The 25175-nt window shown below is 50.5% G+C and overlaps 1 protein-coding gene across 4 annotated transcripts in view; it reads right to left on the bottom strand.

The window, feature by feature from the left end:
- Positions 1-11667: 11667 nt before the first annotated feature.
- ZCCHC2 (zinc finger CCHC-type containing 2) overlaps positions 11668-25175 on the bottom strand; it is a 69572-nt gene continuing 56064 nt past the window's right edge. Inside the window, exons 14-18 of one of the 4 annotated variants that reach the window (XR_006821109.1) lie at positions 24660-24804; positions 20222-20461; positions 15698-19535; positions 14369-14544; positions 11668-13361 (exon numbers count right to left, since the gene is read on the bottom strand). Coding sequence is in view for 1 of the 4 variants with exons in the window: in XM_046026053.1 (XP_045882009.1) it covers positions 24737-24804 (68 nt within the window). In the remaining 3 variants the exon portion in view is untranslated. Of the gene's footprint in view, positions 13362-14368; positions 14545-15697; positions 19536-20221; positions 20462-23955; positions 24805-25175 lie in introns of those variants that run through there. The other 3 variants (XR_006821110.1, XR_006821111.1, XM_046026053.1) reach the window with 3 other exon arrangements.

The raw sequence follows: 25175 nt of genomic DNA, 5'->3' as shown, positions 1-25175 counted from the left end.
CATTCCAAAGGATGTGGTGGCCCGAACCCAAGGAGATCCCAAATCATTCATCTATCCGCCCGAAGACCCCAGAGTGGGAAATGGAGGGGCAGCCCCCAGAGGTTCTGCGGGGGCCACAGCAGCATAAAAACCCCAGCCTAATAAAAAGGGGGCATGTCTCACTCAAACAAACGCCGCAAGGATTCTTGATCCCTCAGTTAATCCTGAGCGCTGAGAACAGAGCCGGGAAGCTGGGTAGTTCCTCCTGGGATGCAGGACCGGCTGAGATGCGGCACAAGCCGGCCAGCACACAGACGCTCCAGAAGCCGCATGGAAGCAGCTAGAAGTCACTGCAGTACGGAGTGAGGTGGTCAATCTACGAGCGGAGGTCCAACACCGAGAGGCGAGGATGGTGTCTGCAGACTCAGTGCCAGACTGGGGACAGGTCGCTGTGATGCTGCTGTTCCTGCCATCGCTGGAATGTGTGGGTCCAGGAGGCAAATGCAAAGGAGGCTCTCCGTGCCCGGGCTATGAGTCCTTTCTTCCCGGCGTCCTTTGGAATCTATAGCGGCTGTGCCTACAGTAACCAGCTAGTAAGTGGACTGCAGAATGGAGAAAAATATCTAGAAGGGGTACCGCCATAACCAGGGGCAGAAGTGACGCCGTGATGAGCAAGCAGTTTCAGAGCCGGCCCTGCCCTGCTGTCCTGGGGCAATAACTAGCTGTGGCTTTGGATGAGGAGAACGTGCATTTGACATTCTGCCCTCGGAGACACGTTGTGGGGTCTCTTAGATGTTCACCTTTCCTAGGAGACGCAAGTTGTCCCTGCTTTTATGCAGTGGTGGACCCTGTAAGACACTCTCCACAGCAGATCAGAACCGAAGGGGCCCTACCCAAGGACTGCTTTAGCAGAGGTGATGGCCAGTCCGCTTCGCTCTTGGATATCAGAGCTAAGGGGCGGTCGGTGATGAAGGGGAATCACGTCATATCCGAGACTTGAGGTGCCGAGGTCTGGAGGGAGCAGGTCTGCGAGCGGGTAGACAAAGCTGGCGGGGGACAGAGGAGCACCCAGCAGAGGGTGTCCAGGGAGAAGCAGAGGTGCCCAGGGAGCAGGGCCCTGCCAGCCAGCGTGCAGAACCCCCAGGTCCAGACAGTGACCCACGCCAGTTGTCACCTGTCACGGGTATCCTAAAAATGAATTTTTTAAAAGTAACTTAAGACTCTTACTAGAGCAGATACATGGGCCCTGCTGGTCTGGGAAATGATAATATTCTATGTGGGTGCTAGGAATCTGGTGATCTAGCAGCTGCCTAGAAATGAGGCTTTGGTACCATCATCAAAACACGAGAGTCCTGGTTTCTCAGCATATCCAGCCCGAGTACAGTTTAATACCCTCATGACTAAGATAGCTGCTTACTTTGATCTTCCTTATTCTTGTTATCGTTAGGAAGAGTAAGGACTGCTTTTATTGTGATGACTCTTTGGAGAGTCTTCATATTCTCCAGTAAAAAGGGGGCAGGCGAGGAGGAGAAGAAGGGAAGTGGAATGTTTCCTTTCCAGCGTGAAATAATGGCTCGTGTCTTTAGCATCGAGTGAGAAGACAGGAAAAGCCAGGTACTCCTGGGGGCCTAGAAAACAAGGCATGTTGGGCAGGCAAGCTTATTCAAGGTCCTGCTAATTCCCCAGGAGTATCTGTGTCAACCTCTTCAGGCCTCCAGAGCGTTCTACAACATGGCAGGTTCCTGTCAGCTAAAGCCCGCTGTCTCTCGAGGGTCACTGCTTCCAAGCCCTGGTCCGTCAGGACAGCTGCGCTCTCTGCTCCCAGGCAGAAGTCTGGTTTCCAGTTGGAGATGGTTGTTAATTTGGAGCCTGGAAAAGAGCATAAGGCATCCACGGGAGGAACTCCCTGTGGGGTTTGGGACGCGGGGAAGGGGACGTGTACTTTCTAGCCACACCGCCACCGGGCTGGCTTTCTGGGGTGTGTTGGGTGTTCTCAGGAGAGCAGCCCCTGGAAGCATCCCAGACAGGGCTGACCTGCTGGCTGAGCACACACTGCCAAAGGGCTCCCGGGGAGCCCAGGTGACCGACTTAGTGCTGCTGGGGCGCGGCGGGCTATCAGTTTCTGAGCGCCGGGTGGCTCAGAGCTGCTCACTGCCCACCCCACTGGCCACCGAGGAGGCCACTCCTTGCATCTCCACCCAAATGCCTTCTCCTCTGTCCTGGTGTCCAGGCAGAAACCAGCGAGGTTTCTGCCCAGGCAGCGAGGTACAGAAACGGCTGCTTGGTCCCCTGGCCCTTAAACACGGGGCACGGCTAGCGGGGTCACATCAGGACCACTGTGCCATTCTGTTTTGGGACCCACTTCCCGCCAGCTCAGCTCCACCTCCATGGGACCGAGGAGGCCAGAGGGGAGGAGGTAGTGACCGGGGGTCTTCGGATGGGCTTCAAAAAGTCCACACCCCCTGGAAACAGCTGGTGATACCCTGTGGACATGTGCATTGGAGGAACCTGTGAGGCCAGAAGGGTTTAAACCACTGACACAGGGTCTTCTTACAGGAAAGGAAAGGTGATCGGAGTCTTGGAGTTTTCTGGAATAGGAGGTAGACAAGCAACTCCAGTGCTTCCCGCCAAGACGCGTAGAACACTGAGGGGAGCCCAGGCTCCAGCATCGGGATGGTGTCCCCTCTGTCACTGAGTTGTCTTGTGACCCTGGGTGTTTCTTAACCTCTTTGAGGAAGGACACTAAATACCACTAAATACCTAAGACCCTAAGCCCTTCCCCTGGGGTGTGAAGCCTTCCATGGCTTTGTGTGTCCCTTCTGTGACCCCATCTCCCGCTCTCTCCAGTTCCCCCCACTTCCTACCCTAGCATCCTCTCCCCTGAATGTTCTCTTTACCTCCACGTGCAAACCAAACATGGGGGGGGGGGACGGTCGTGAGGGCAGTGCTGCGGCTGAGGCTCTCAGGTGACCTCCGTGAGGGCCAGGTGCTCCCCTCGCTCTTCTGGGACCCCCTCCCTCCCCGCCCCAAGCCTGCCAAACCCCATCCTTCTCTCCTTCGTACTGCCCCTCCATGCCTGGTACTAGGGGTCTCCCGAGAAACAGAACCAAGAGTACAGGAAGGCTTATGATGAGGGACTGTGCGTGCAGTTATGGAGCTTGAGGAGTCTCTCGATCTGGGATGGAGGCCCAGGACAGCAGGCGGGGAGCTCCAGTCCACACCCCAACACCCGAGAACCAGGAGCGCCAATGGTAGCAAAACCCCAGCTTCTGTGCGATCAATCCCTGTGCCCGCTCCGTGTCCCTGCTCATGTGGCGGCCCCGATGGAGACGGACGCCAGCCCCGTGGGACAGTCTTTCCTTAAATCAGGACCTGAACATGCGGGACCCTTCCTGCGGCCCCGCACACCCGCACTTCCCGGTCCCCTCCTGCTTACTCTGCTCTCCGCAGACCCCGTGCGTCTCTGCATCCTCCCTCTCAGCTGCTCGCGGGCTTCCAGTTCCAGGCGACACATGTCGTTTCTGCAGATTTCATTTCCCGCTGCTCTGTCCCCGCATCTGTGTCATACGCTGTGCCCTCTCTTGGGGGACAAGGGCCAGCTGCCCCTGCTCGCCCTCATGGCAAGACGACTCCGTTCATGGTCGCGGTCACTCGCTTTCCTCCTCCCCTTGTTGACGGAAGCCACTTCACTCAGACTCTCATCTGCTCCTCTGTGCAAACGGCCCTTGCCAGAGTTGCCAGTGACCTTGAGGAGGTCATCAGTGTCCAGCCTCGGTCCTCATCTTAGTGACCAGCCTGCACACCCTCCCTGAGACATCTTCTTCACTTGCCTTCCCAGACTTCTCCTTTGTCACCTGCTGCCGGGTCCTTCCTCTCCTAGTTGGTGCCACCCCCCTCCTCTGGCCACTGCAGTGACTGAGGTCTTCGGTCCTCTTCTCTGTCTACGCTGCTAATAAATGCCAGCGGCACGGTGCCGGGCCCTCTGTGTCCCCCTCCGGCCCAGACCACCCCCCTCAGGCCAGGCTACTACATCTGACTAGTCTGTCCACATGTGTGCGTGGGTTTCTAGCGGGCCTGCCCCTCACAGAGTTCTCCCTGACTCCCTAGGCCACCAGCTTCCTGGGAGAACTACTGCCAGAGAAGTCATGAAGTCACCCTACAGATGGCAGACATGAAGCAACCCTTTGGGTTCCATAAGCAAGCGGAAGGAAAGCTCCAAGGACTGGATGTCGTCAAGGAGAAGGGCTGCCTTCCGGAAGACTGCTTCAGGTTTCGTCAGAGGAGAGACTGAAACGGGAGGAGCTCCTTCAAGGTGAAGATGAGGTCATGGAGAAAAACGGGCGGGAGTGCCCTTCAGAGGTCAGACCGGACGGACTGGGGGTCTCCTCCCCTTGCCTGGGCAGGGAACCCTCCCAAAGCCTGTCCCACAGGAAGGAGTCTATCACTTCTCTGGGCCAGGGCTACCGTGCCTTCCCTCTTCTCCATGCGAACTTTGTTGTTTCTACTTTGCCACTGTGTGTTGGGTGTGGGGAGTGGGACAGACAACTGACCCCCCCTTAATTCACTGGTCACCAGAGCACAGGAGCGACATAGGGTCTTGAGGGAGAAGGATGTATATGACTGGAGATCCTGGGTGCAAGTTTGGGTTGTCGCGCAAGAGAAGGGGATGAGTGTTTCCATGTGTGGGAAGAACGAGATGGTCTGATGACCAAAGGGATGGACTGTGGCAGAGACAGTGCAATAGTCTTTCCTTGCAGGGTCCCAGGAAAAGCAAGTTTCGCAGTCTCCTTGGTAGCGGGTGGGGCTGTATGACCAGCTTACGTTACTGTGATACAGGCCAAGAGTGGTCCGTAAAAAGTTACCTTTGTGGCGAACCATGAGAGACTATGGACTCTGAAAAACAACCTGGGGGTTTTGAAGGGGCGGGGGTGGGAGGTTGGGGAAACCAGGTGGTGGGTAATAGGGAGGGCACGTGTTGCATGGAGCACTGGGTGTGGTGCAAAAACAATGAACACTGTTACGCTGAAAAAATAAATAATTTAAAAAAAAAGTTACCTTTGTGTAATCCTCCCTTTTATCCCCTCCCATGGTGACCGTGGAGGCCACATCTCGTGGACATCAGTGCCATGGGATGGGAACAACCTAAGTCCCTAACTGACCACATGACACAAAGTCCCGGAACAACCTCCTGACCCTTGTAACGTGCAAACTTTCTCCCCCTCCACCTGAGACCAGGCTGGACTCGGAGTAAGACTTACAGCATCAGGTCACTGAGCTCTTGGGTTCTGTGTTAGTTGGCTTACCCTGACTTACACAGAAAGTACTCAGTAATTACAGTGACTGAATGTTCTAATTTCAGAGCCCAAGCTTTTAACCATTGCACTCTCTTGGCTGGCCTTCTGTATGCGCTCTCTCTCTCTCTTTTTCTTTTTAGAGATTTTCATTTATTTCTTTGAGAGAGAGAGAGAGAACATGAGCAGGGAGAGGAGGCAGAGGGAGAGGAAGAAGCAGATTCCCTACTGAGCAGGGAGCCGGGACAAGGAGCTCCATCCCAGGACCCTGAGATCATGACCTTAATCCAAGGCAGATGCTTAACCGACTGAGCCACCCAGGTGCCCCCCTCTCCCTCTTTCTTTATAAAACAAAATTCTTTTCTGATGTTAAAAGTAGTACCTGCTCAGAATTCAACAACAACAAAAACAAATAAACTGATTAAAAATGGGCACAGGATTTGAACAGGCATTCTCCAAAGAAGACGTACAAACGGCCAACAAGCACATGAAAAGATGCTCTCAACAGGGAAATTCTAAACCAGAACCACCACGAGATATCACCGGAGACCTATCAGGACAGCTATTCTCCAGACCCCAGAAAATATCAAGCGCTTGGGAGGATCTGGAGAAATCAGAAGGCTGATGCCCCACTGGTGGGAATGAGAAAGATGCAGACGCGGCGGAAAACAGCACAGCTGTTCCTCAAAAACTAAAACCAGAACTATCCCACGATCCAGCAATTCCACTTTGGATAAATACTGGGCCTCAAAGAGCATTAGCATAACACTGCTAATAACAGTAGCATTAGCCACAACCACCAAAGGGGGAAGCAACCCAAGGGCCCACTGAGGAGTGATGGATAAACAAAATGAGCGGTACATATACAACGGAATATTATTCAGCCTTGAAAAGGAAGTAAATCCAACACGCTACATGGATGCCCCTTGAAGACCTTATGCTCAATGAAAGAAGCCAGCCACTATGACAAACGTCAAATGCTCCATTACAGATTCTCCATTACAGAGGCTCAAGTTCGCTGAGACAGAAAGTAGAAGGCGTTGAGGGGAAAGGGGAAGGGGGAGTTGCGGTTTAGAGGCTACAGAATTTCAGCTTTCCAAGTTGAAACAGTTGGGAGGTGGGTGGCCCAGCGAACTGCATGTACCCTTGCAGATTGGCTAAGATGGTAAGTTTCATGTTTAGTGTTTTACCATTAGAATTCTTTGAAAAAGTTACTACGTGCTCATTTTAAAAACGTGACACAATACAAAGAATGTTTTAAAACACAGTATCCTCACTCCCTCTGGTAGAGATTACCACTGTTGAGAGACTTTTTGGGTAGCGCAAGTGGAGGTGTTTTCTAAAACTGATTCAATGGCATAGAGTGAAAGCCTGTCTTGGAGAAGAACGCAATCTTGCTAGAAGTGTGAGGATTTGCCCACTTTCTGCTTCCAGGCAGACTGGAACAACCCCAGGATTTCTGTCTTCACGTTTGAACCTGGTGAGTATTGCCTTTGTGACAAGAGGCACAGAGGCCTCCGGCAGAGGCCAGCATTTGGACAAACTATAATTCGTTCTAGACTCAGGACCATACAAATGGATACCTGGGGCATTTCTTTCTTTCATTCACACACATATTCGTTCATTGGATAAAGATCTGTTGATCGTTGACATATGCTAGACCCCGAGCTACGGGTTCAGGACACAGCAGGGAATAGAGGAGGACACTGACCTTCCAGTTGGGGAGAAAAACTGTAAACAAGTAAACAAACAAATTTCAAACGGAGAATTGCTCTGAAAAAGTAAAAAATGGACAGGGTGGTGCTACAGAAAGGAAGAGGGAAGGAGGAGGAGACGTCTGTGCTGAGATCTGGAAGATGGGAATGAGCCCCCACAGGAAGTGCTGGAGGCCACTCACGTGAAGAGACTAGAGGCGTCTGTGGCGATGACGTCAGAACAATGGTTACCTCCTGGAGGACCCTGGCTCGACGCATGGGGGAGCCTTCTGGCGAGCTGGCGTCTGTTTTCTCTATCTGGGGGAATAGATACGTACAGGATGGTGTAAAAGCTCACTGGGCTGCACACTCTAAAATTTGTGCACTTTCTTATATGAAGGTTGTACTGCAACAAACATCAAAGAAAATACCCCCTTCCCAAAAAAGGAAAAGAGAGGACAGAGGGGGGCGCGGTGGGGTTTCCAGGCAGAGGGAACGATAAGCACAAAGCCCTGCAGGGGGCGCTGCCCGCGGACCGAGGAGCGGCGGGGAAGCCTAGCGAAGGCGGCGGGAGGGGGCGGTGGGCCGAAGGGGGCCACTCGTCCCATTAGAGGCGGTTATCCCTGGGGAGGGAACTAAGACGGGGGCTCTGAGACCAGGGATTTTTAACTGTTTTACTCGTTTTAAAAAAAAAAATATGTTTTTGAACATGTCTCCATGTTTTCGATGTATCATTTTAAAAATAGATACATGAGGCCATTTGCGTTTGCTTTGTTTTTTCCTGCCTTTCCATCTGTTGTTCTCAGGAAGTTGATGGCTTTGAAGGGCCTTTTCTCGTCTCAAGGGAAAAGATCCGGGGGTGTGAAGCCCGCCCGACTTCTTCCTATCTGGGCTGCGGTCCTGCCCTGTCCGCTCGCAGGATCATCCTTGCTTGATTCCAGGCAGAACCAGAGGGAACCGTGGGGATGGGGGAGGGGTGCAGGGGGAGAGGGGGTGGGGGATGGCTCCTCGCTTCACTCCTTCAGCATTTACCGAGTGCTTCCGTGGACAGACCCGGCTCGTCTCGCAGACGCCCGCGGGTCCAGTCTCTCCCTTCTCCATCCAGGACGGGCGCAAACCCGAGGCAGATGGGCCTAGGCCCGGGGGGACGGAGAAGGAAGGAGACATCCGAATGGGAAGATTTCCGGGCCTTGCGGGGCTGCCTGCCCGTCTGCGGAGGCTGCGTCTCCAGCCCCCGGCAAGGGCCCTTCCTCGCCTTCTTCCCGGCGCGCAGGGGAGCCGGCGCGGGGCGCGGCAGCGGGGAGGCCGGGCCGCGGGGCGCCGCGGGGACTCGCTTCTGCAGGCCCGCAGGGTGCTCGTGGGCTCGGAGGGGCGGGCGGGGCGGGGCTGGCTCCTCCTCCCGGGGTCCCCACGGCCTCCCGCACCGACGCCGGTCTGTGGGCCCGGCGGCCTCAGCAATTTCTGGAGTTAGCACCCTCCGTCCCGCACCACAACACTCCCGGGGGCGGCCTCCTCTGGGCGGCTCTCTGGTTCCTAAAAATGGCTTGGAAAGGCTGGGCGGGGGGTACCTTCCCGGGGACCAAGATGCGCCCCAGATGAGGGCACAACCCCCCCTCCCCCGCGGGCCCCAAGAACCTCCTTGGAGCGGCGAGATGCGACCCCGGGCCGCCCCTGCGCCCTCAAACCGCAAGACCTTCCATCCCGGGTTCCACCAGAGGGTCTCATCCCGGGGCCACACTGGGGCCTCCGTCCCAACATATTTTTGTCAAGTGCATATTTTCAAGCTTGCTTATTTACAGAGAAGCAGTCGGAGGCTGGATTTGGTCACAAGTTACCGCCAGACTTGGGAACAGCAGGAGTCCTGTGTCCCCTCAACTCCTCCAAAAAGGCCCAATGTCTAGGGAAGCCAAACTCTTCGTTCCGTTGAATTCTGGAATCAGGGTGAGAATGTCCAAATCGATGAAACCGACTCAGTGAGTGGCCTCATTGCCCCTGCAGTTCCACTCCTGGTCGGGGTAGCAGGCCTCTGGGCACAAAACCGCTGCTCAGCACCATCCGTTTTCTTTGTAATTCTATGTGCATGATTCCACCACTTCGAAACATCATTCCAGAGGGGCTGTGGCTTCCCCAGGCCACACTGAACAGGGAGATTACTTAGGGGTACAAGGAGTTTGAGGAACGCAACTAGAAACTGTGCTCTCCATGGGTACAACTGAAGAAACAAGCATGCTTATCATCAGTCACACAATTATAATTTCTACTTATTTTCCTAATCATCAAAACCTAGATTTCCAGCATCGGGACACCTGGATTCTCCTGGCTCCAATTTTTTGTTTTTTGTTTTTGTTTTTCTCTAATTCTGTTGATACCTGGACCCTTCTCATCTCACTCTTATTTCCCTCATCCAGTTTGAAACCACAGATGGCTAGAGGAGATCAAACTTTCTACAGTTCCGTTTGCTGCCTCTGTGCCGCTCATTCCTCCTCTCAATTCATTTACAGAAGGTTTCCCCCACCTCAGAGCTCAGATCCTCGGTCGGAACCTCCCCCCTTCCCTAACCTCAGCAGCACCTGCCACCTGGCCCCTTTCTAATGGTCTGTCCTGATGGCAGACGCCTGCTTGACAATGTCCCTCCCCTGCGTCATCCATTTTCCTATGTAGACAACAGGGGCAGCGGGCTCTGTGGCCAGAAGAAACATTCGTTTTTGTTTTTGTTTTAAGATTTTATTTATTTATTTGACAGGGATCACAAGCAGGCAGAGAGAAGGAGGAGGAAGCAGGTTCCCCGTTGAGCAGAGAGCCCGGTGCGGGGCTCGATCCCAGGACCCTGGGATCATGACGGGAGCTGAAGGCAGAGGCTTTAACCCACTGAGCCACCCAGGCGCCCCGAAACATTCGTTTTTACTAGAACTTCCTGTCAGCCTGGAACGAGAGATGCTGTGTTGTACCAGCCTATTCAACACAACTTTCTGCCATGAAGGGAATGTTCTCATCCAGTATGACGGCCGACTACTGAGCGCTGGAAGTGTGGATAGTGCGACTGAATTTTAAATTTTATTTAAACATTTAACATGTTTAACAGCTATTTTGAAGTATAAAAGGCATCAATGAACAGCATATCAAGTGTTAAGATGGATGATTTGACATATATACCGGGATACCATTACCACAATCTAGACAGCCAATAAACCCGTCATTAAAATAAATAAATAAATAATAAATAAAAATAAACCTGTCGTGTCCAGAAATTTCCTCATGCCCATTTGTATCCCTCCATCCTTGCCCCCCACATTCAGGCAACCACTGATCTGTTTCTGCAATCTGTACTCTTTGTTTGTTTTGTCTTTTTCTTTCTTTCCTTCTTTTTTTTTTGGTTTGGTTTCTTTTACTCAGCAAAATTATTTTGAGATCCATCCATGTTGTCTCAGTTTGTTTCATTTTATTGCTGAAGAATATTCCGTGGTTTGGAGATGCAGTTCCACCTGTTGATGAATGCTTGGGTGGTTTCCATTTTTGGGCTATGAACAAAGAAAGCTGCTGTGAGCGTTCTTGACTGATCTTCGCAAAGACCAACGCTTTCACTTCTCTCGGGTAAATTCCTAAAAGCAGAATGGCTGGATCAGAGTAGGTGTTTTGTTTACCTTGCTAGAAACAGACAAACTTCTCCCAAGTGCTTGTACCATTGTCCACTCCTGCCTGTTCCTCTACAAACCAGCCAACAACCGGTATGGTCAGCCTTTCCACTTTAGTCATTCTAATGGGTTTATCTCATTGCCGTTTTAATTTTCATCTCCCTGCTGCCTAATAATGGTGAACATCTTTTCATGGGCTTGATATTGGTATATCTTTTTTTTTTTTTTTAAGATTTTATTTATTTGTCAGAGAGAGAGAGAACAAGCAGGGGGAGTGTCAGGCAGAGGGAGAAGCAGGCTCCCCACCAAGCAAGGAGCCCGATGTGGGACTCGACCCCAGGACCCTGGGATCAGGACCTGAGCTGAAGGCAGACGCTTAACTGACTGAGCCACCCAGGTGTCCCGGTATATCTTCTTGAGTAAAGTGTTCGTATCTTTTACCCATTTTGTATTATTTTTTTGTTGTTATTGCATTTTGAGTTCTTTACATATTCTAGATGCGAGTCCCTTACCTTATCAAATACACGCTGTGCAAATATCTTCTCCCAGTTGATGACTTGTCTTTTCATTTTCTGAGTGTTTTTTAAAAAGCAGAGTTTTAATTCTGATGAAGCCCAATTTATTAATTTATTGTTTCTTATGGATCATGTTTCAGTGTGGCACCTAAGAAATCTTTGCCTAGCCCGAAGTCACAAAGGTTTTTTTCCCCTCTATGTTTTCTACTATAAATTTTATAGTTTTTGTTTTTACACTTAGATGTATGGTCCAATTTGAGTTAAATGGACCATTAACTGTACTATTTGGTATCTGGAACAAGGTGGGGATTATTCAGTTTTTTGCGTATGTATTTCCAATTGTTTCAACACCTTTGTTGAAACGACTATCCTTTGTCCACTGAATTACCTTGTACCTTTATGACAAATCAGTTTTGGGGGCTCCTGGGTGGCTCAGTCGGTTAAGCATCTGCCTTTGGCTCAGATCATGATCCCAGGGTTCTGAGATCAAGTCCCGCATCCAGCTCCCCGGTCAGCGGAGAACCTGCTTCTCCCTCTCTCTGCCTACTGCTCTGCCTATTTCTGCTCTCTCTTTCTCTCTCTGTCAAATAAATAAATATATACATCTTTAAAAAGAAAATCAGTTTTTGATACACGTGTGGGCCTATATCTGGACTCTCATATTCCACTGATGAATTAAAATTTAAACTTAAGTAACTACCTGTGGCTAATGGCTACCAAATTGGACATTTCAGGTTTAAACTGTGTGCGTCTCAGAACAGGTGCTATGTATAAATCTCACCAGAGAAAACTTTTTGCTTTGCCTTAGGCACCAGAATAATTTTATTTGGACCTTCTTACCATACGACTGCTAAAGAGAAAATAAATTTTCACTGTTTCTCAGAAACTGGACTTCAATTTTCCTCTTTCAGCTTAGAATTGGGTCTTTAAGGGCTGGAGGCCCAAAGAGATGGGGGAACTCCAGACTCTGAGGTCCCACGTTCAAATCCTGACTTAGCAACTTACTAGCTATGCGGCCATAAGCAAGCTGCTTCATGTTCCTTCCTCAGTTTCTGCATCTATAAAATGGGTATCGTGAGTATAACCTATTTCATAGGATTGTTTCAGAATTAAATAATACATGGAGTGCTTAAGCAAATGTCTAGGACACGATAAAGCCTCAAAGCTAGTCATTAATATTATTTCATATGAAATAAAACACAGCAGCAGAAGAGGGAGACCTTGTGTACTTTCTGAACCCCCATTTCCTGTCTTCAGAGACACTCTGCTGTGTTTTAGTGTGGGTCTCAAACACTTTAGCTTCAGTACATTGCATAGCCGTGCAGGTCCTGGGACCATTATACCCATTTTTCAGATAAGAATTAAGGTACTGAAATATTTGTCCAAAGCCCAGCAACTTCCATTTCAGGCCTGAGCTGAAAACCTGGCTTACTTCTTCTTTTACTACACATGTCTCTCAAAATACACCGAGGAGGAACTCAGTCTTTTGTGTCCCAAATAAGGTGAAAGGAGTCCTGAGGGCATGTCACTGCAGGCCCACAGTTAATACTGAATTAACTAATATCCCAGTAATACTAAACTTCAGAGAAGAGACTTTGCTATTCCGAAGAACGAGGACAGGGTGTCTAAATCCAGGTTTCAAGGTTTGTAAACTTTGTGCTTTTAACTTAATGATACTCAAAGTCAATGGACCTCTGAGCAGCCTGGAAACTTCTGAGATGCCCCTGCTTGGGTCTCTCCTGGATATTCTGTGCGGTCAGGCCAGGCTGTGCCCTGGAGTCTGCATGTCATGGGCCCCCAGATGGCCCTTGGATGACACTGGGAGAAATGCCATGACCCACGGCACTCCTTGCCTTGCGCCGGACCCTTCCAACTTCGTGTGCAGCCAGGAATTACTGCCACATTAGCCAGAGCAAACACACCTCCGCTTTCCCTTACCCTCAGGCGGAAAGTCTGATTTAGGGGGAACAGGATTTCGCACCAGCTCGACAGGCGCAATGATTTATTTTCACCCGGGCCATAACCACTGTAGAGAAGCTCACTTTTGTTTTGCCATGTTTTTCCATACAGCCATATTGAAAATATGTCTGTCTTAATACTGAACAGATCCTTTGGTATTGTGAAGCACTGGGACGTCACATCGACGTGTCGTGCGGAGGGTGGAGTGGGAGGAGGGTTCTGGAGACCCACAGGAAAAGCTCCTCTCTGGAGCTGAACTTCCCTTCCAGCGCCAAGCACAGATTTTCCATCCTGTGGGAAACAGATGGGATTAATGGTCTACTCTATTGTCTTTTCTTCCACCAAGGCCCTATGAAGGTCTGTGCGTTTGTGTTCCAGAAAGGAGTCCCATCTGCACCAAGGAGGGACAGGCAGCACCTGCAAACCGGGCCTGGGGCCTGCGTTTTAAAACTGACTTACTTCTTCTTTTACAACGCATGTCTCCAGAAATGAATGGGGGAGGAACCCAGCCTTTGTGTCCCAAATAAGGTGGAAGAAGTTATGAGGGGATGTCACTGTTGGCCTGCAGTGTCTGTCTTCTGGGCAAGTAATGAAAGGGGTTGGCGGTGGCCCAGCCCCTTGAAAGTGCCTGGTTGTCCCTACAAGGAAGGGACTTGGAAGCCCCCAGGGTCTACCCCCACTGCCAAGTGATCGGTGCCAGCTCCAGGTCAAGGGCTTTGCCACCACCGAGGAGCCCACTCCTGGCACACTGCTGACTGTTTAAGGAGGTGCCAAAGGCAACTGCTCTGTGTTGCCTCTGACGAGAACAATGACAGAATGAAACCCTCTGACTGGTTTCCGTCTCCCAACATTCCCACGTTTCCATTTTATTGCAGCAGAAGGAACAAAGCATTCACAGAATCAAAAGACAAGGAGAAAATCTTTTCAAAGCTCCTATCTGATGAAGGATTCATACCCAAAACATACACAGAACTCTTAAAACTCAACATAAGAAGGCAAACCACCCAGTGTTTAAAAACCAGCAGAAGTCCTGAACAGATACCTGCCAAAAAAGATGACAAGCAAGCCTATGAAAGGATGCTCCCATCACAGGTCATTAGGCATCTGCAGGTTCATACAAAACACACCACTGTGAGCGGACCAGAGTGGCTGATAGCACCAAACGCCGGCAAGGATGTGGAGCAACAGGAACTCCGGCACCCTAGAGGTGGGGATGCAAAATGGACGCCAGACAAAATGGACGCCAGACAAAATGGACACCAGGTTGGCAGTTTCTTATAAAACTAAACACATCTTACCGTGTGGTTCAGTGATTACACTCCTTGGCATTTGTCCGGAAGTTGAAAACGGACATCCACACAAAACTTGCCTGTGGATGTTTAGGGCAGTTTTATTCATAATTGCCAAATCCTGGGAGCAACCACGATCTCCTTCAGCAGGTGAGTGGATATATAAATTGTGGCCCATCCAGACACTGGATTGTTTGGCAAAAAAAGAAAAGAGTTATTATTTCATGAAAAGACATGAAGGGACCAAAAATGCAACTTACTTTGCGAACAAAGCCAATCATTCAGTCACCATAATTACTGAGTACCTTCTGCTAAGTCAGAAGGCCACATTCTATATGATTCCAACTGTATGACATTCTGGAAAAGGCACAACCACGGAGATAATACAATGATCAGTGGTTACTAAGGGTGGGAGGGAAGGATGAAGAGGCAGAGCACAGAGGATTTTTAAGGAACTGTTCTATAGGATGCTACAATGGTGGGGGGCGCCTGGGTGGCTCAGTCAGTTAAGCATCTGCGGTTGGCTCAGGTCATGATCCCAGGGTCCTGGGATAGAAAACCGCATCAGGCTCCCTGCTCAGTGGGGAGCCTGCTTCACCCTCTCCCTCTGCCTCAGACTCCTGCTGGCCTTCTCTTTCTCTCTCAAATAAATGAGTAAATTATTTTTTTTTTTAAAAAGTGGATGCATGTCACACCTTTGTCAAAACCCACAGGATGTACAATACAGCCATGAACTCTAATGCAATGAACTTTAGTAATTAAAGTATCAATATTGGCTCGTCCATTATAAAAAGGAAAGATATAAAATGCACACATAGGATGATTACGATTCTATGAAATAGAAATAGCTAATGCAACGCAATCAAGTCCACAGAAAAGAGGCATCCCCAATTTTGGAAGGTGCTAACACAGGAAGGCGGGTTTTGAATAAGAAAATATTCCTGAAGGAAATGGAAGGATGTGTTAGAGCTCCCTATATGCTAGGGCAGGTGTTGGCCTTGAACGTATTAACCCGCGCAGTGTCCCACGACAGGCCTGTCGTCTGTGCCTACGGGTAAGTGAGCTCGCTCAGAGAGAGGCTCCAGCTCCCTGGGCCATGTTAGGATTCAAACAGGTGCATGCCCATCATGTCATATACTGCCTTAAAAAAAAAAAAAAGAGCAATTCGACCAAATTTAAAAAGCTGTGCAGGAACCGCTTTAAAACAAAGCTATAACATCACGTATTTGTTAGTAAACAGATCCTTCTGAAATGCTCGTTAAGTGCTTCCCTAGCGGTTTCAGCGTTACCCCAGAAATCCTCTGCTGAGCAAGGTGAAGGCAAAGCTCGACCACTCACCTTTCTCTGGCTCCATAAATCCGCCGGAGCGGATCAGAGGCGGCTTCCCTGGAGGTCTCGCTGCTCCTGCGGTGGCCCAGGGACTCTTCTGTCCCTGGCTGGTGTGAGGTTGAGTGGAGACTTCTGGGGCAAGTGGGGGGGTCCCCGGGGACGGAGCCTGGGGCGGGAGGCGGCGGCCGCCCAGGACCGGGTCCGCAGTCGCGACAACGCCCCCTGCCGGCCGCCGACGGCGCCCGGGCTCAGGCTCAGGCTGGTGCCGGCCGGAGCCAACACCCCGGCCTTCCGCGGAAGATCCGCTCTGCGCCCCGGAGGCGTCAGAAGGGGCCCGCGACCACACTGCGCACCCCCGGCCGACCGGGGGACGCGGTTTCCCCGGCTCATCGGCTCCCTAAGTTCCCAGCAGCAGCTCCAGGCAAGCCCCGCGCCCCTGTGTCACCGATGGGGAGAGGCCCTCGGTCCCTTTCCCTCTCCGTTCCCGGGCCCGCGCCCGCCACGGTCCCCGGCCACCGCCACGGCCGCGACTCCGGACCCCGTCGGCGTGGGCCACTGATGGCCGATTCTTCCCACGGTGCGGGAGCGGGTGGGGGCGGCAGTATTTTTTTTTGCTCCTCGGGGCAACCCTCGATCTCCATCTTCGAGTTCTCACATCAACCTGCTTCGACGGCTCCGCTTTGCTCCCACTACCCCCCCCCCCCCACCCCGAACTTGGGTACTTGCGTTCTGTAGGTCTGAGTTTGGGTCGGGGTGAGTCCGGGAACCTGTTTGTTTATCGGGTGATGCGGCAGGGGATCCAAGGCCACACTTGGCGACAAACACTGGACTGGCACATGTCACTCAAGCGCCACAAACTCACTGGGGAGCAAATGAACTCGTGACTGCCGTCCCCCCCTGCTTCTCCTCCTGCCTCCCTCCCTCCCCGGGGCTGACCGGCTTTCACGCGGCTGCCCCAGCTCTGGTGAGCCCCACCGGCCTTCGCTCTGGCCCAACATGCTCCCCCGCAGTGGTTCAGCTTTGCCGAGGTTTTCTTCACCCCGTCTCACCCCTTCGCTAAGGAACATCTGACCTCCTGCTTCCAGGCCCCGTGAAAACCCTTCCGCAGTTGCGGGCAGGCCGAGGTCACCTCTCCACCCTCCCTGTGATCCCATGGCTGGTCACCATGTCAACGCGAGTGACAACCCCTTGCCACACTCTGAGGTCCCAGCCAAGGGATGGATGTTTGCTGAGCGGTTGCTGAACTGTGCACAGGCCTCCCCAAGCATCAGGTGCTATTTTTGTGCCAAGGAAACAGAGCACCAAGAAGACAGACGGCAAATTCCTACACTCACACATTGGAACTTCAAAGACACTGGAAGATGCATCTTTATTTAGATGAGGCTGATCTCTGTCGGGGGTCAGCGAGCTTCTTCCATAAAGACGCAGACTGTCGCTATTTCAAGCTCTGCCCTAACTTCAACTTAGCTGTCCTAGGACGAAAGCTGCCGGAATAATACATAAATGAGTGGCTGTGTTCCAATGAGCTTTACTGGTAGACATTGAAATTTGAATTTCATATAATTGTCACGTGTCTTGAAAAGTTACTCTTTTTCAACCATTTAAAGATGTAAAAATCATTCTTATTTGTGGGGCTTGGGTGTCATCAGTCTGCGAGCCATGCCTAACCCCGCGTCCTTCGGCACAAAACTCATATAGGAGCTTGATCTTTTTTTTTTTTTTTTTTGATGGCCTCGCAAATGGAAACTTATCAATACAAGCAGAGAAGAACGGAACAACGGCTGGACGGGTGTGAGGAGGAACAGAAAGGGCTCTCCCCCGAGATCCCTTGCAGCCAGAACTGTTTATGCCGCCATCTAGTGGTCAACTCCCGTGAGGTCGGCTCTGAGGGCTCTCCGCCACGCCAGGACTTGGGAAACACTCTCCCCTTCCATCAGCTCAGGGCCGTGGCTGGGATTTGTGTTCCTGACCACACCCAACAAGGACTTCAAATCCGTTAAACCAAAAGTAAGGGTGAAGGCAAAGAACTCTAAACCTTCAAGAAACCTGTTAAAGTGAAAAAGCAAGCTTCAAGTCGGAATTTTGAGATTAGTCCAATTTCTACTACCTTTTCCCAAGCAAGCACTCAGCTTTCGGGTAAGAAAAAGAAAGGTCGGAAGGGCCAGTTGTTCAAGATGACAGAGTTTAAGGCCGAGCCCGCCCGTGAGTCCCGCTGGCCTCCAACACAGGAAGATCTGTACCATCACACAGACATGCCTGTGAAAGTCCTGCGACGTGGGGCACAAAGAAGCGGAGGCGACCAGTGGGTAAGATCCGTGGGTTCCGTTCCAGTGCGTCACTGAATTGCTCTGTGCCCTTGGGTGGTTAGCCTTTGGGCCATTTCCCCAACTGTTAAAACGGGGCAAAACACCTACTTCAGAGGGTTGCTGGATGCTGAAATGAGCTAAGGGTATCTTGGCCTCAAGGTATCAGCTACCACGATGAATTTCTTGAGCACCTACTACATGTCAGACATTGAGTGCTCTCGATAGTTTGCCAATGAGATCCTGTAACTGTCGTACAGAGTGAACTCTTTCCTCCATCCTGTAAACAAGCGTGTACACACACATAAGGAAACAGGTGTTCTGTGGCTCGGTGCCGGGAACGGAATCATGAAGGCTGTCAGCTCTCCCCCGCGTTCATGCGATTCAGGCATCCAGTACACAACGGAGTGACCATGTGACAAACGCGACCCAACCCTGATGTGCTGGCAAGAATGAGCACTGAGTAACTGTTAGGTAACGGGTGGCTTTCTTAGCATTTAGGAAGGCTTTCGGGCTTTCGGGGTGGGTGTGACCCATCACTGTTCCTGCCTGGAGGTGACCTTGCTGCCATCACTCTTGGCCTTTGGATTGTTTGTGAATGACGGCACCTGGTAGAGGGAGTGCCTGGGACCATCTACATGTTGGAGCGTCCAACAACCAGTGGTTACGTCTCTTCTGCTTGCCCTGCTACTTTATCTCGCCCATTTCTGAAGGTCTGTAAGCTTATAGTGAATGGAATATTCACATACCGCTCAATTTATCGAGACCCCCGAGGACAATGAAAAACTCAGAGCTCCAACCGAATATTTGCGCATGTTTAAAACCCCGGATGCCGGTGAGAGTTGCTGCTCCCTGAATGTATCTGAGACAGGCAAATGCTTAGAAGCTAGTTTCCAATCTTTGTAAAGTTTCCCTCATCCCACATGTTCAAGTCCCTCAATGAGACACAGAAAAGAGATGTTCGGACCTACCAGGATCCCGGCCCCGTCCTCTCTCAGAAACCCAGAGACCCCAGGGCCGTTAAGACCATGGGTCTCTCCGCGCAGACGCACCTGTGAGGGCAGGCCACGTCACAGGAGGTAAATCACGAATCTGAAGCCTGATCTTCACCATCGGTGTGTCTGTGGCACTCAGCCCATTTGAACCTCGAGTTCCAAATCTGTGAGATGGGAAGGAGGAAGATCCCATACCCCCCACACAGTGCTGACCAAGGAGCATAGGGACAAAGTTCAGAGGAAACCATCAGGCACCATCGGTGTGTTTCAGAGGTTTATAATAAACTTTGAATGCGATGACTGAAAGAGGAGATTGCTCAAATTACTTTTATGGCCAGCTGCCTGCGTTCTTTAAGGTTTGGGGCACAGGCTTACAATCCCAAATGTTTTTTGTCTTACGTTCAGTTTTGTCTAAATTAGGTCAGTGGAAAAGAACATCTGCTGGCTTGCATTGTCCTCGTTCCCCACCAGGTGGCGCTGCTTCCCAATTAGCAATTTCTTTTGGCGAGAGGCTGGCTGAGACCTCCTTTTACATGGATCGAGTTGGAGCTGCAAGAAGAAAAAGAAAAAAAAAAAAATGAAGAACCACCCGGCCCCCCACCGCACGCCCCCACCCCACCCAAATTCCAAGTGAGCAAAACGGGAGCTGGGGATAAGAGCGCTGGTGACGGAGAACTGCAGTCACTGCCCACGGGGTAGACTGTGGGGCGCAGGGTCTCCGATGCCTCCATAGGGATGTGCCCCACCTTCCAGAGCAGACAGGAGGAAGCCTACAGGCCTCCTCTGTGCTCCCAAGATGGACGGAGTCTGCAAACACGCACACAGTTCAGGCAACATGTCCCCACACTCCCAAGTGTATTTATTTATCCCAAGAAGAATTTAAGAATTTGGTTCATTTCTCAAGGTACGGCGAGGAAGGTCACTTTTGCATGTTACGGGCACACGAGCTGCGAATTGTAAGCAGTGATGAAATGCTGATGTCGGACTGGCCTTCGGCATCCAAACCAAGCCGGCCAATGTGCTAACGGGCGTTCTCTGGGAAAGGACAGTGATGCCCTCTGTGCACGGTCAGTGTGAAGGGGACCTCGAGTGGACCCCTGCCTCTCAGCCCTTGGACACTAGAGTCCATTCTCGTAATAGCTGGTCCCTCAACACCCCTCCCCCAGCCCCCAGCCCCCCACCATGCATGGAAGGTCCAGAGATACAGTGACCGTGTTTTCCTCATTCCCCCACACCTCATTTCCCTGAAAATAAATGGGCCCTCCCGTGCGGCGCCGGGGTGGGGAAAGTCAGCATTTTTCTTTATTCTTTTGAGATGAAGTGATCGAAGGGTTATGGGGTTGAGCTACTGTCCCAGCTTGCCTCCATTTGGTTTCACTGCCTTAACCTTAGAGTGCTTTTGTAATCAGAATGTAGGATTGAAAAAGGTGTCTTCCAAGCTCAAATGGACGACGCTCTTAAGTACTAGATGCTACCTGTCAAAAAAAAAAAAAAAAAAGATTATTTTACACCGTGCTTTAATCTTTATGGAACCTTCTCAGAAAGATTTGATTCTTAGCACTTACACAGAAATGTAAATGTGGATTTGCCTTGTAATGTACTTCTTCTACTCCAATGTCCAAAAATCGGGACTGGGCGGCTCAGCCCAGGGCTGCCGTCATTTGGTAAGCTCTCCAGCAAGAGCTGATTTTTGAGGACAAGGCATATTTTGGGTTTTGTCAGCGGACAGAGCTGAAGTAGCTAATCTCGACCTAAGGACGGACTGTGTTGCCAGGCCCTTCACCACCCAAAGGACCAGACCTGCTGCCCTCCTCCCGGGCTCAGCTCTCTTTCCCGTCTTCAGGTCTCCTCGCCAACAACCGCCATCCTCCTGTTCCTCAAGAGCAAATTCAACAGACATCCAAGTGCCTTCTTCGTGCTATTTCCTAATGTTGGACCTTTCGCATGTATTAAAATACAGTCTCGTTTTCTATCTGGGGAAAATGAAACTCAGAGGCCCAAGGTCCCTTCCACTTGCCTCCTCCGATCCCGCTTCTCCCCCTGCCTCCCCCGCACCCTAACCAGTCTCCGAGCAGCCAGACCTTCCTGCCTCCAGCAGCCAAGTTCCTGTAAATACCACTGTCAACATGTTTCTCCTCTACTGAAAACCTGGAAACCTCCAATGTTGCATTCCATCAGCCTCAAAACCTCCAGCCTGAGCCTGGTGTACCTCTTGAACCACAAACCTCACACCTCCTAAAAACGTTCCCTCTCCCACACCTGCCTTCGTCTCCTCCTCCTGCCACCCCAGCCACCAAACACTGTCCCTTACAGTCCCGTGCCCCCTCCACACGGGGACCCTCCAAGGCCCGGCCCTCTGCACACTCCCTGCACAGAGCCCCGGTTTGCGGGCCTCCCTGGCGTCGAGCCTTCCGCTGTGCCACGGCGTCCGCCCGGGCGTCGGGCTACGGACTGTGGGTGGGATGCGGTCCGCGAGCACGCAAAGCACTTGTTAAATGATCTGGCAAATCCTGGGAAACTGAGGCTTTGGGTAGGTCTTACAGCTTCGCGCTTGCACTCCTGGATTTGAAGCCTAAAGAACTGCCACACACACCAGCCGGGAGACTGCTGCCAAAACGCGCCCAGGGGAGCAAAAATCGAAAACTGCCGAGTGTGGACAGAACGGCTAAACTGCGTGTGTGTGTACTCTGCAGGGGAACACTGTAAAGGCAGTGGAGACGAATAAACCGCCGGACAGGAGTCCCACCACACCTGATGCGCAGTCACAGAAGTGACCCTCGATCTGCCTTTTCTGCGAAGCTCAGGAAAGAGCGAGCCAGTGTGGTGGGGGGAGCCGAGGGCAGAAGGGGTGAGGGGGGAAGACGGCAACGGGCAACAAGAGAGTTTCGGACAGTGGGCTCCTGGGGCAGCGGAGGAAGGAGAAGGGACAAGGGACAGGCAGGGGACACAGGTGGCCACCTGGGTGGCCTGCGCACTAACTGGCAGGCGAGGCGGTTCCTCACGAGGGCCCGACGCAGGTGCACCTGCTGGCTGAGGGGGGAGCCGGCTCCCGGGGCTGCTCAAACCCGCTGTCCGAATGGGCCCGGAGGGAACACTCAGAAGGTGGCTCCGGACAATCGGGCCATCGGTTCTGCCTTGTGCGCCCGAGCCCCTGCGCGCCAACGGCTGCAAACGCTGGGGGACGGCCGGAGGGGCCTGGGCCAGCCCCGTCACCGCCGCTAGGCGGACCGAGCTGTGCACACCCACGAGGCCAGAGTCTCCCCGTGAACTACTCGGTGTGCAGAAACGGCCTAGAGACTGGGTCGGAGAAGACAGAACCGGGGGGACACAAGCTACTCCATACTGTCCCGAGAGATGCCTGGAAAACACAATTGTCAAATCCGAGAGAGTAAATCGGGTCCCCCGCACCTGCGGGGCGGGGAGCCTCCATCGGAAACAGCCCTGGGCACACAGCGCAGGCTCGGGGGCCAGAAACACAGGCTCTCTCCTTCAGTGCCACACAGGCGACCCGCAGAGTCAGACTGGGGGCGGGGGCAGGGAAGAAACTCAAGAACATCCCAATGGTAAAAAACAAACAAACAAAAAACTGGGGGATTCACCGCCCCACATTGCAGGGGGAAATGGGGTGATTCTTTAAAACGAAACAACAAATCACCACGTGTGATGTCCTCCTCCTTTCACTGTAACACAGTTTGCAATAAACCACAATTCTTAAGCTGTTTTTCATTTTTTTTTATTGCTGTTAATTCAAGGAAAAAGGGTTGCATAAAATCCAATCTGTTCTAGAAATATAAGTGGCCTTTCCAGTACATAACATTTCAAATATCAAAGTATATGGTAAACATACAAATAAGGAGAAGGTAACATACCTCCTATGTACAGTACAGTATTTGAAATCATAAAATAAGCTCCATAAAGTACAACTGGCAAGGGATTCACAATGCGGTCCGTACGTGGCTTATCAAAACTCTCACCGGAACAACTCAACTGCAGCTTAACAATTAATTTAATAATGTGGTCCAAAAATACCCAGATCAAATAAAATATATTTAATCAAAATAATTTCCTTTACTTGAACTTTTTTTTTTAAATTAAAGCTTTCATCTACCCCCGCATCCCCGCCCCTTTCCCCTTTAACTCCCACCCTGAAAGTTAGTTTCGAAATGTACATTGCTGCTATAAATATAAATGCTACCTATGAAGCATTAAATGAAGCTTCTTTTGTCTTCAAGTTTTTCCTTTTATCTAGCAATCTGTTAGGCTTCTGCACCAAGACCAAATATTTAAGTCCCTCTGCTGTACACCGACGTTACTCCACACAACAAAAACCTATCCCTTCTGCTCCATACTGAGGAATGGGAAAACAAAACCAGCCCCGACCCCTATCTCGGACTATACAGTGGTAGTTGCTCATTGCTGTTGAACGCAGCAGTTCCAAAAATACACCCAATCTTCCAGATAATCTCAGTGCACTTTAGGAAATCAAAAATTACCTGGAAGCAATTTAGTACATAGATTGGCTTTAAAAAAACTTTTTTTTAAACAGCAGCATTAAACTTAGTGCATGACACTGACATGATTAATCCCATCTTAACACACTCGGAATTCAGGCTTTCACATTAGAATCCAGCATAGGGTAAACTTATCAAAGTGACTTTGCTACGAGAGACGGGTTAGGGAACAAACCTGACTTTTGCAGAAAGCAGAGCTTCTGCTCAGATTGCCATCAACCATACACATTTTTAAACACAACGTAACACTGCTACAGTTGGTGTGAGAAGAGAAGAACTCTTTACTCAGGTAGTGTCTCTTTAGCACGACACAGTGGTAGACTACAAGTAAGATCGGCTGTCGACTTTCATTACACACAGACACACGGAACAACACTCACACTAGTTTGTTTACTTTATTATGTCTCTCTGAAGCAACAGGCTAAAAAAGTATGATGAAGTAAAAAGTTTTTTGGGTTTTTTGTTTTGTTTTTATTTTTTTATTTATTTATTTATTTTTTTTTTAAGAAAAAGCTCTTTGTCCTCTTCAGACTTCGTATTTTTTTTGTTTCATATGGTTTTACTTCTTCCGCTCTCTTCCACTTACTTTAATTTTGATTTGGACCACAAGCTCTGCATATATGTGTTTACGGGATGCTGTTTGGTACATATATACACACAGTTCAGGGACTTGATGTGTCCTTTCACAGGAAGGTCAAACATTCCACCCTCAAAGGGCAGGTCATGGAAGTGGAGACTGATGCGTGACCAACTGCCCCGGCCACGGGTTCGCTGGAAGGAGGGCGGCGGGGTGATGTGTGTCCTTTAGGGTGAAAGTGAGAAGAGTGCGGAAGAAGCAAAGTTTCTCTTTTTCTAAACCATATGACTATCACCAGTGTCATAAAAAAAGGTCAAATACACAGTTTTAAAGATTCAGTAAACATTGCACACAGCAAGTATTCAGTGTAAAAAAAAAAGCACAGCAAACATTTTCCTTTTGATAGTTTGTCTGGAGGTTTAAATTACATGTATCATACAGATAAGCCTGTTGTTGAACCAGGAGACCAGAGGCTCAAAAGCAATGCATTCTTTTTTGTTTTGGACATCGGTACAAGAGAAATGAAAAATCCCAACTGCATAGAAATCTAGGAAATGTATAGACAAAGAAACACAAACAAAATACCTTTCCTTTCCTCCCCTCCACACCCCACCATGACTCCCCAACACGTCAGGGTATTAAGCAGTCAAGCTTTACTTGTTTCAGTCTGCAGAATCCAACGTATCATTAGAAGGGGGGAGGGGAGGTGCGTATCTCAGTCTGTAAGTGCCTAAAACGGGAAAACAGAACTGCTAAGTCACTGCTTACAAGGCAAGGCATCACAAACCACAAGACAGCAAACGGCATGCTCGGCAGAAGGCAGCGTCCACCGCACTACTATGATTCCAAAACGGGGAAATAAACTACCTTCAAAAAGTAGTATGACGTTTGTGCTTTAAGTTCAACCTAAAGCTATCAAACTCGACCTTCCTGTAAAAATGCCAAGTATACACACGCAATTCAAGCCTTTTTTTTGGGGGGGGGGGGTGATTTGGCAAAATGACAAAAGCCAAATCCAGGTGAAAGAGAACGGTCTGGCGTCTCCGCTGAATGTGCGGTCTTACACAGACTCATCTAAGAACGTTTTCTTGTTTCTGGTGG

This window comes from Meles meles, chromosome 12 (assembly GCF_922984935.1).
Source record: "Meles meles chromosome 12, mMelMel3.1 paternal haplotype, whole genome shotgun sequence".
In the NCBI taxonomy this organism is placed as follows: Eukaryota; Metazoa; Chordata; class Mammalia; order Carnivora; family Mustelidae; genus Meles; species Meles meles.
The sequence above is the reverse complement of the archived record's forward strand: the minus strand, read 5'-3'. Positions and strand labels throughout refer to the sequence as shown.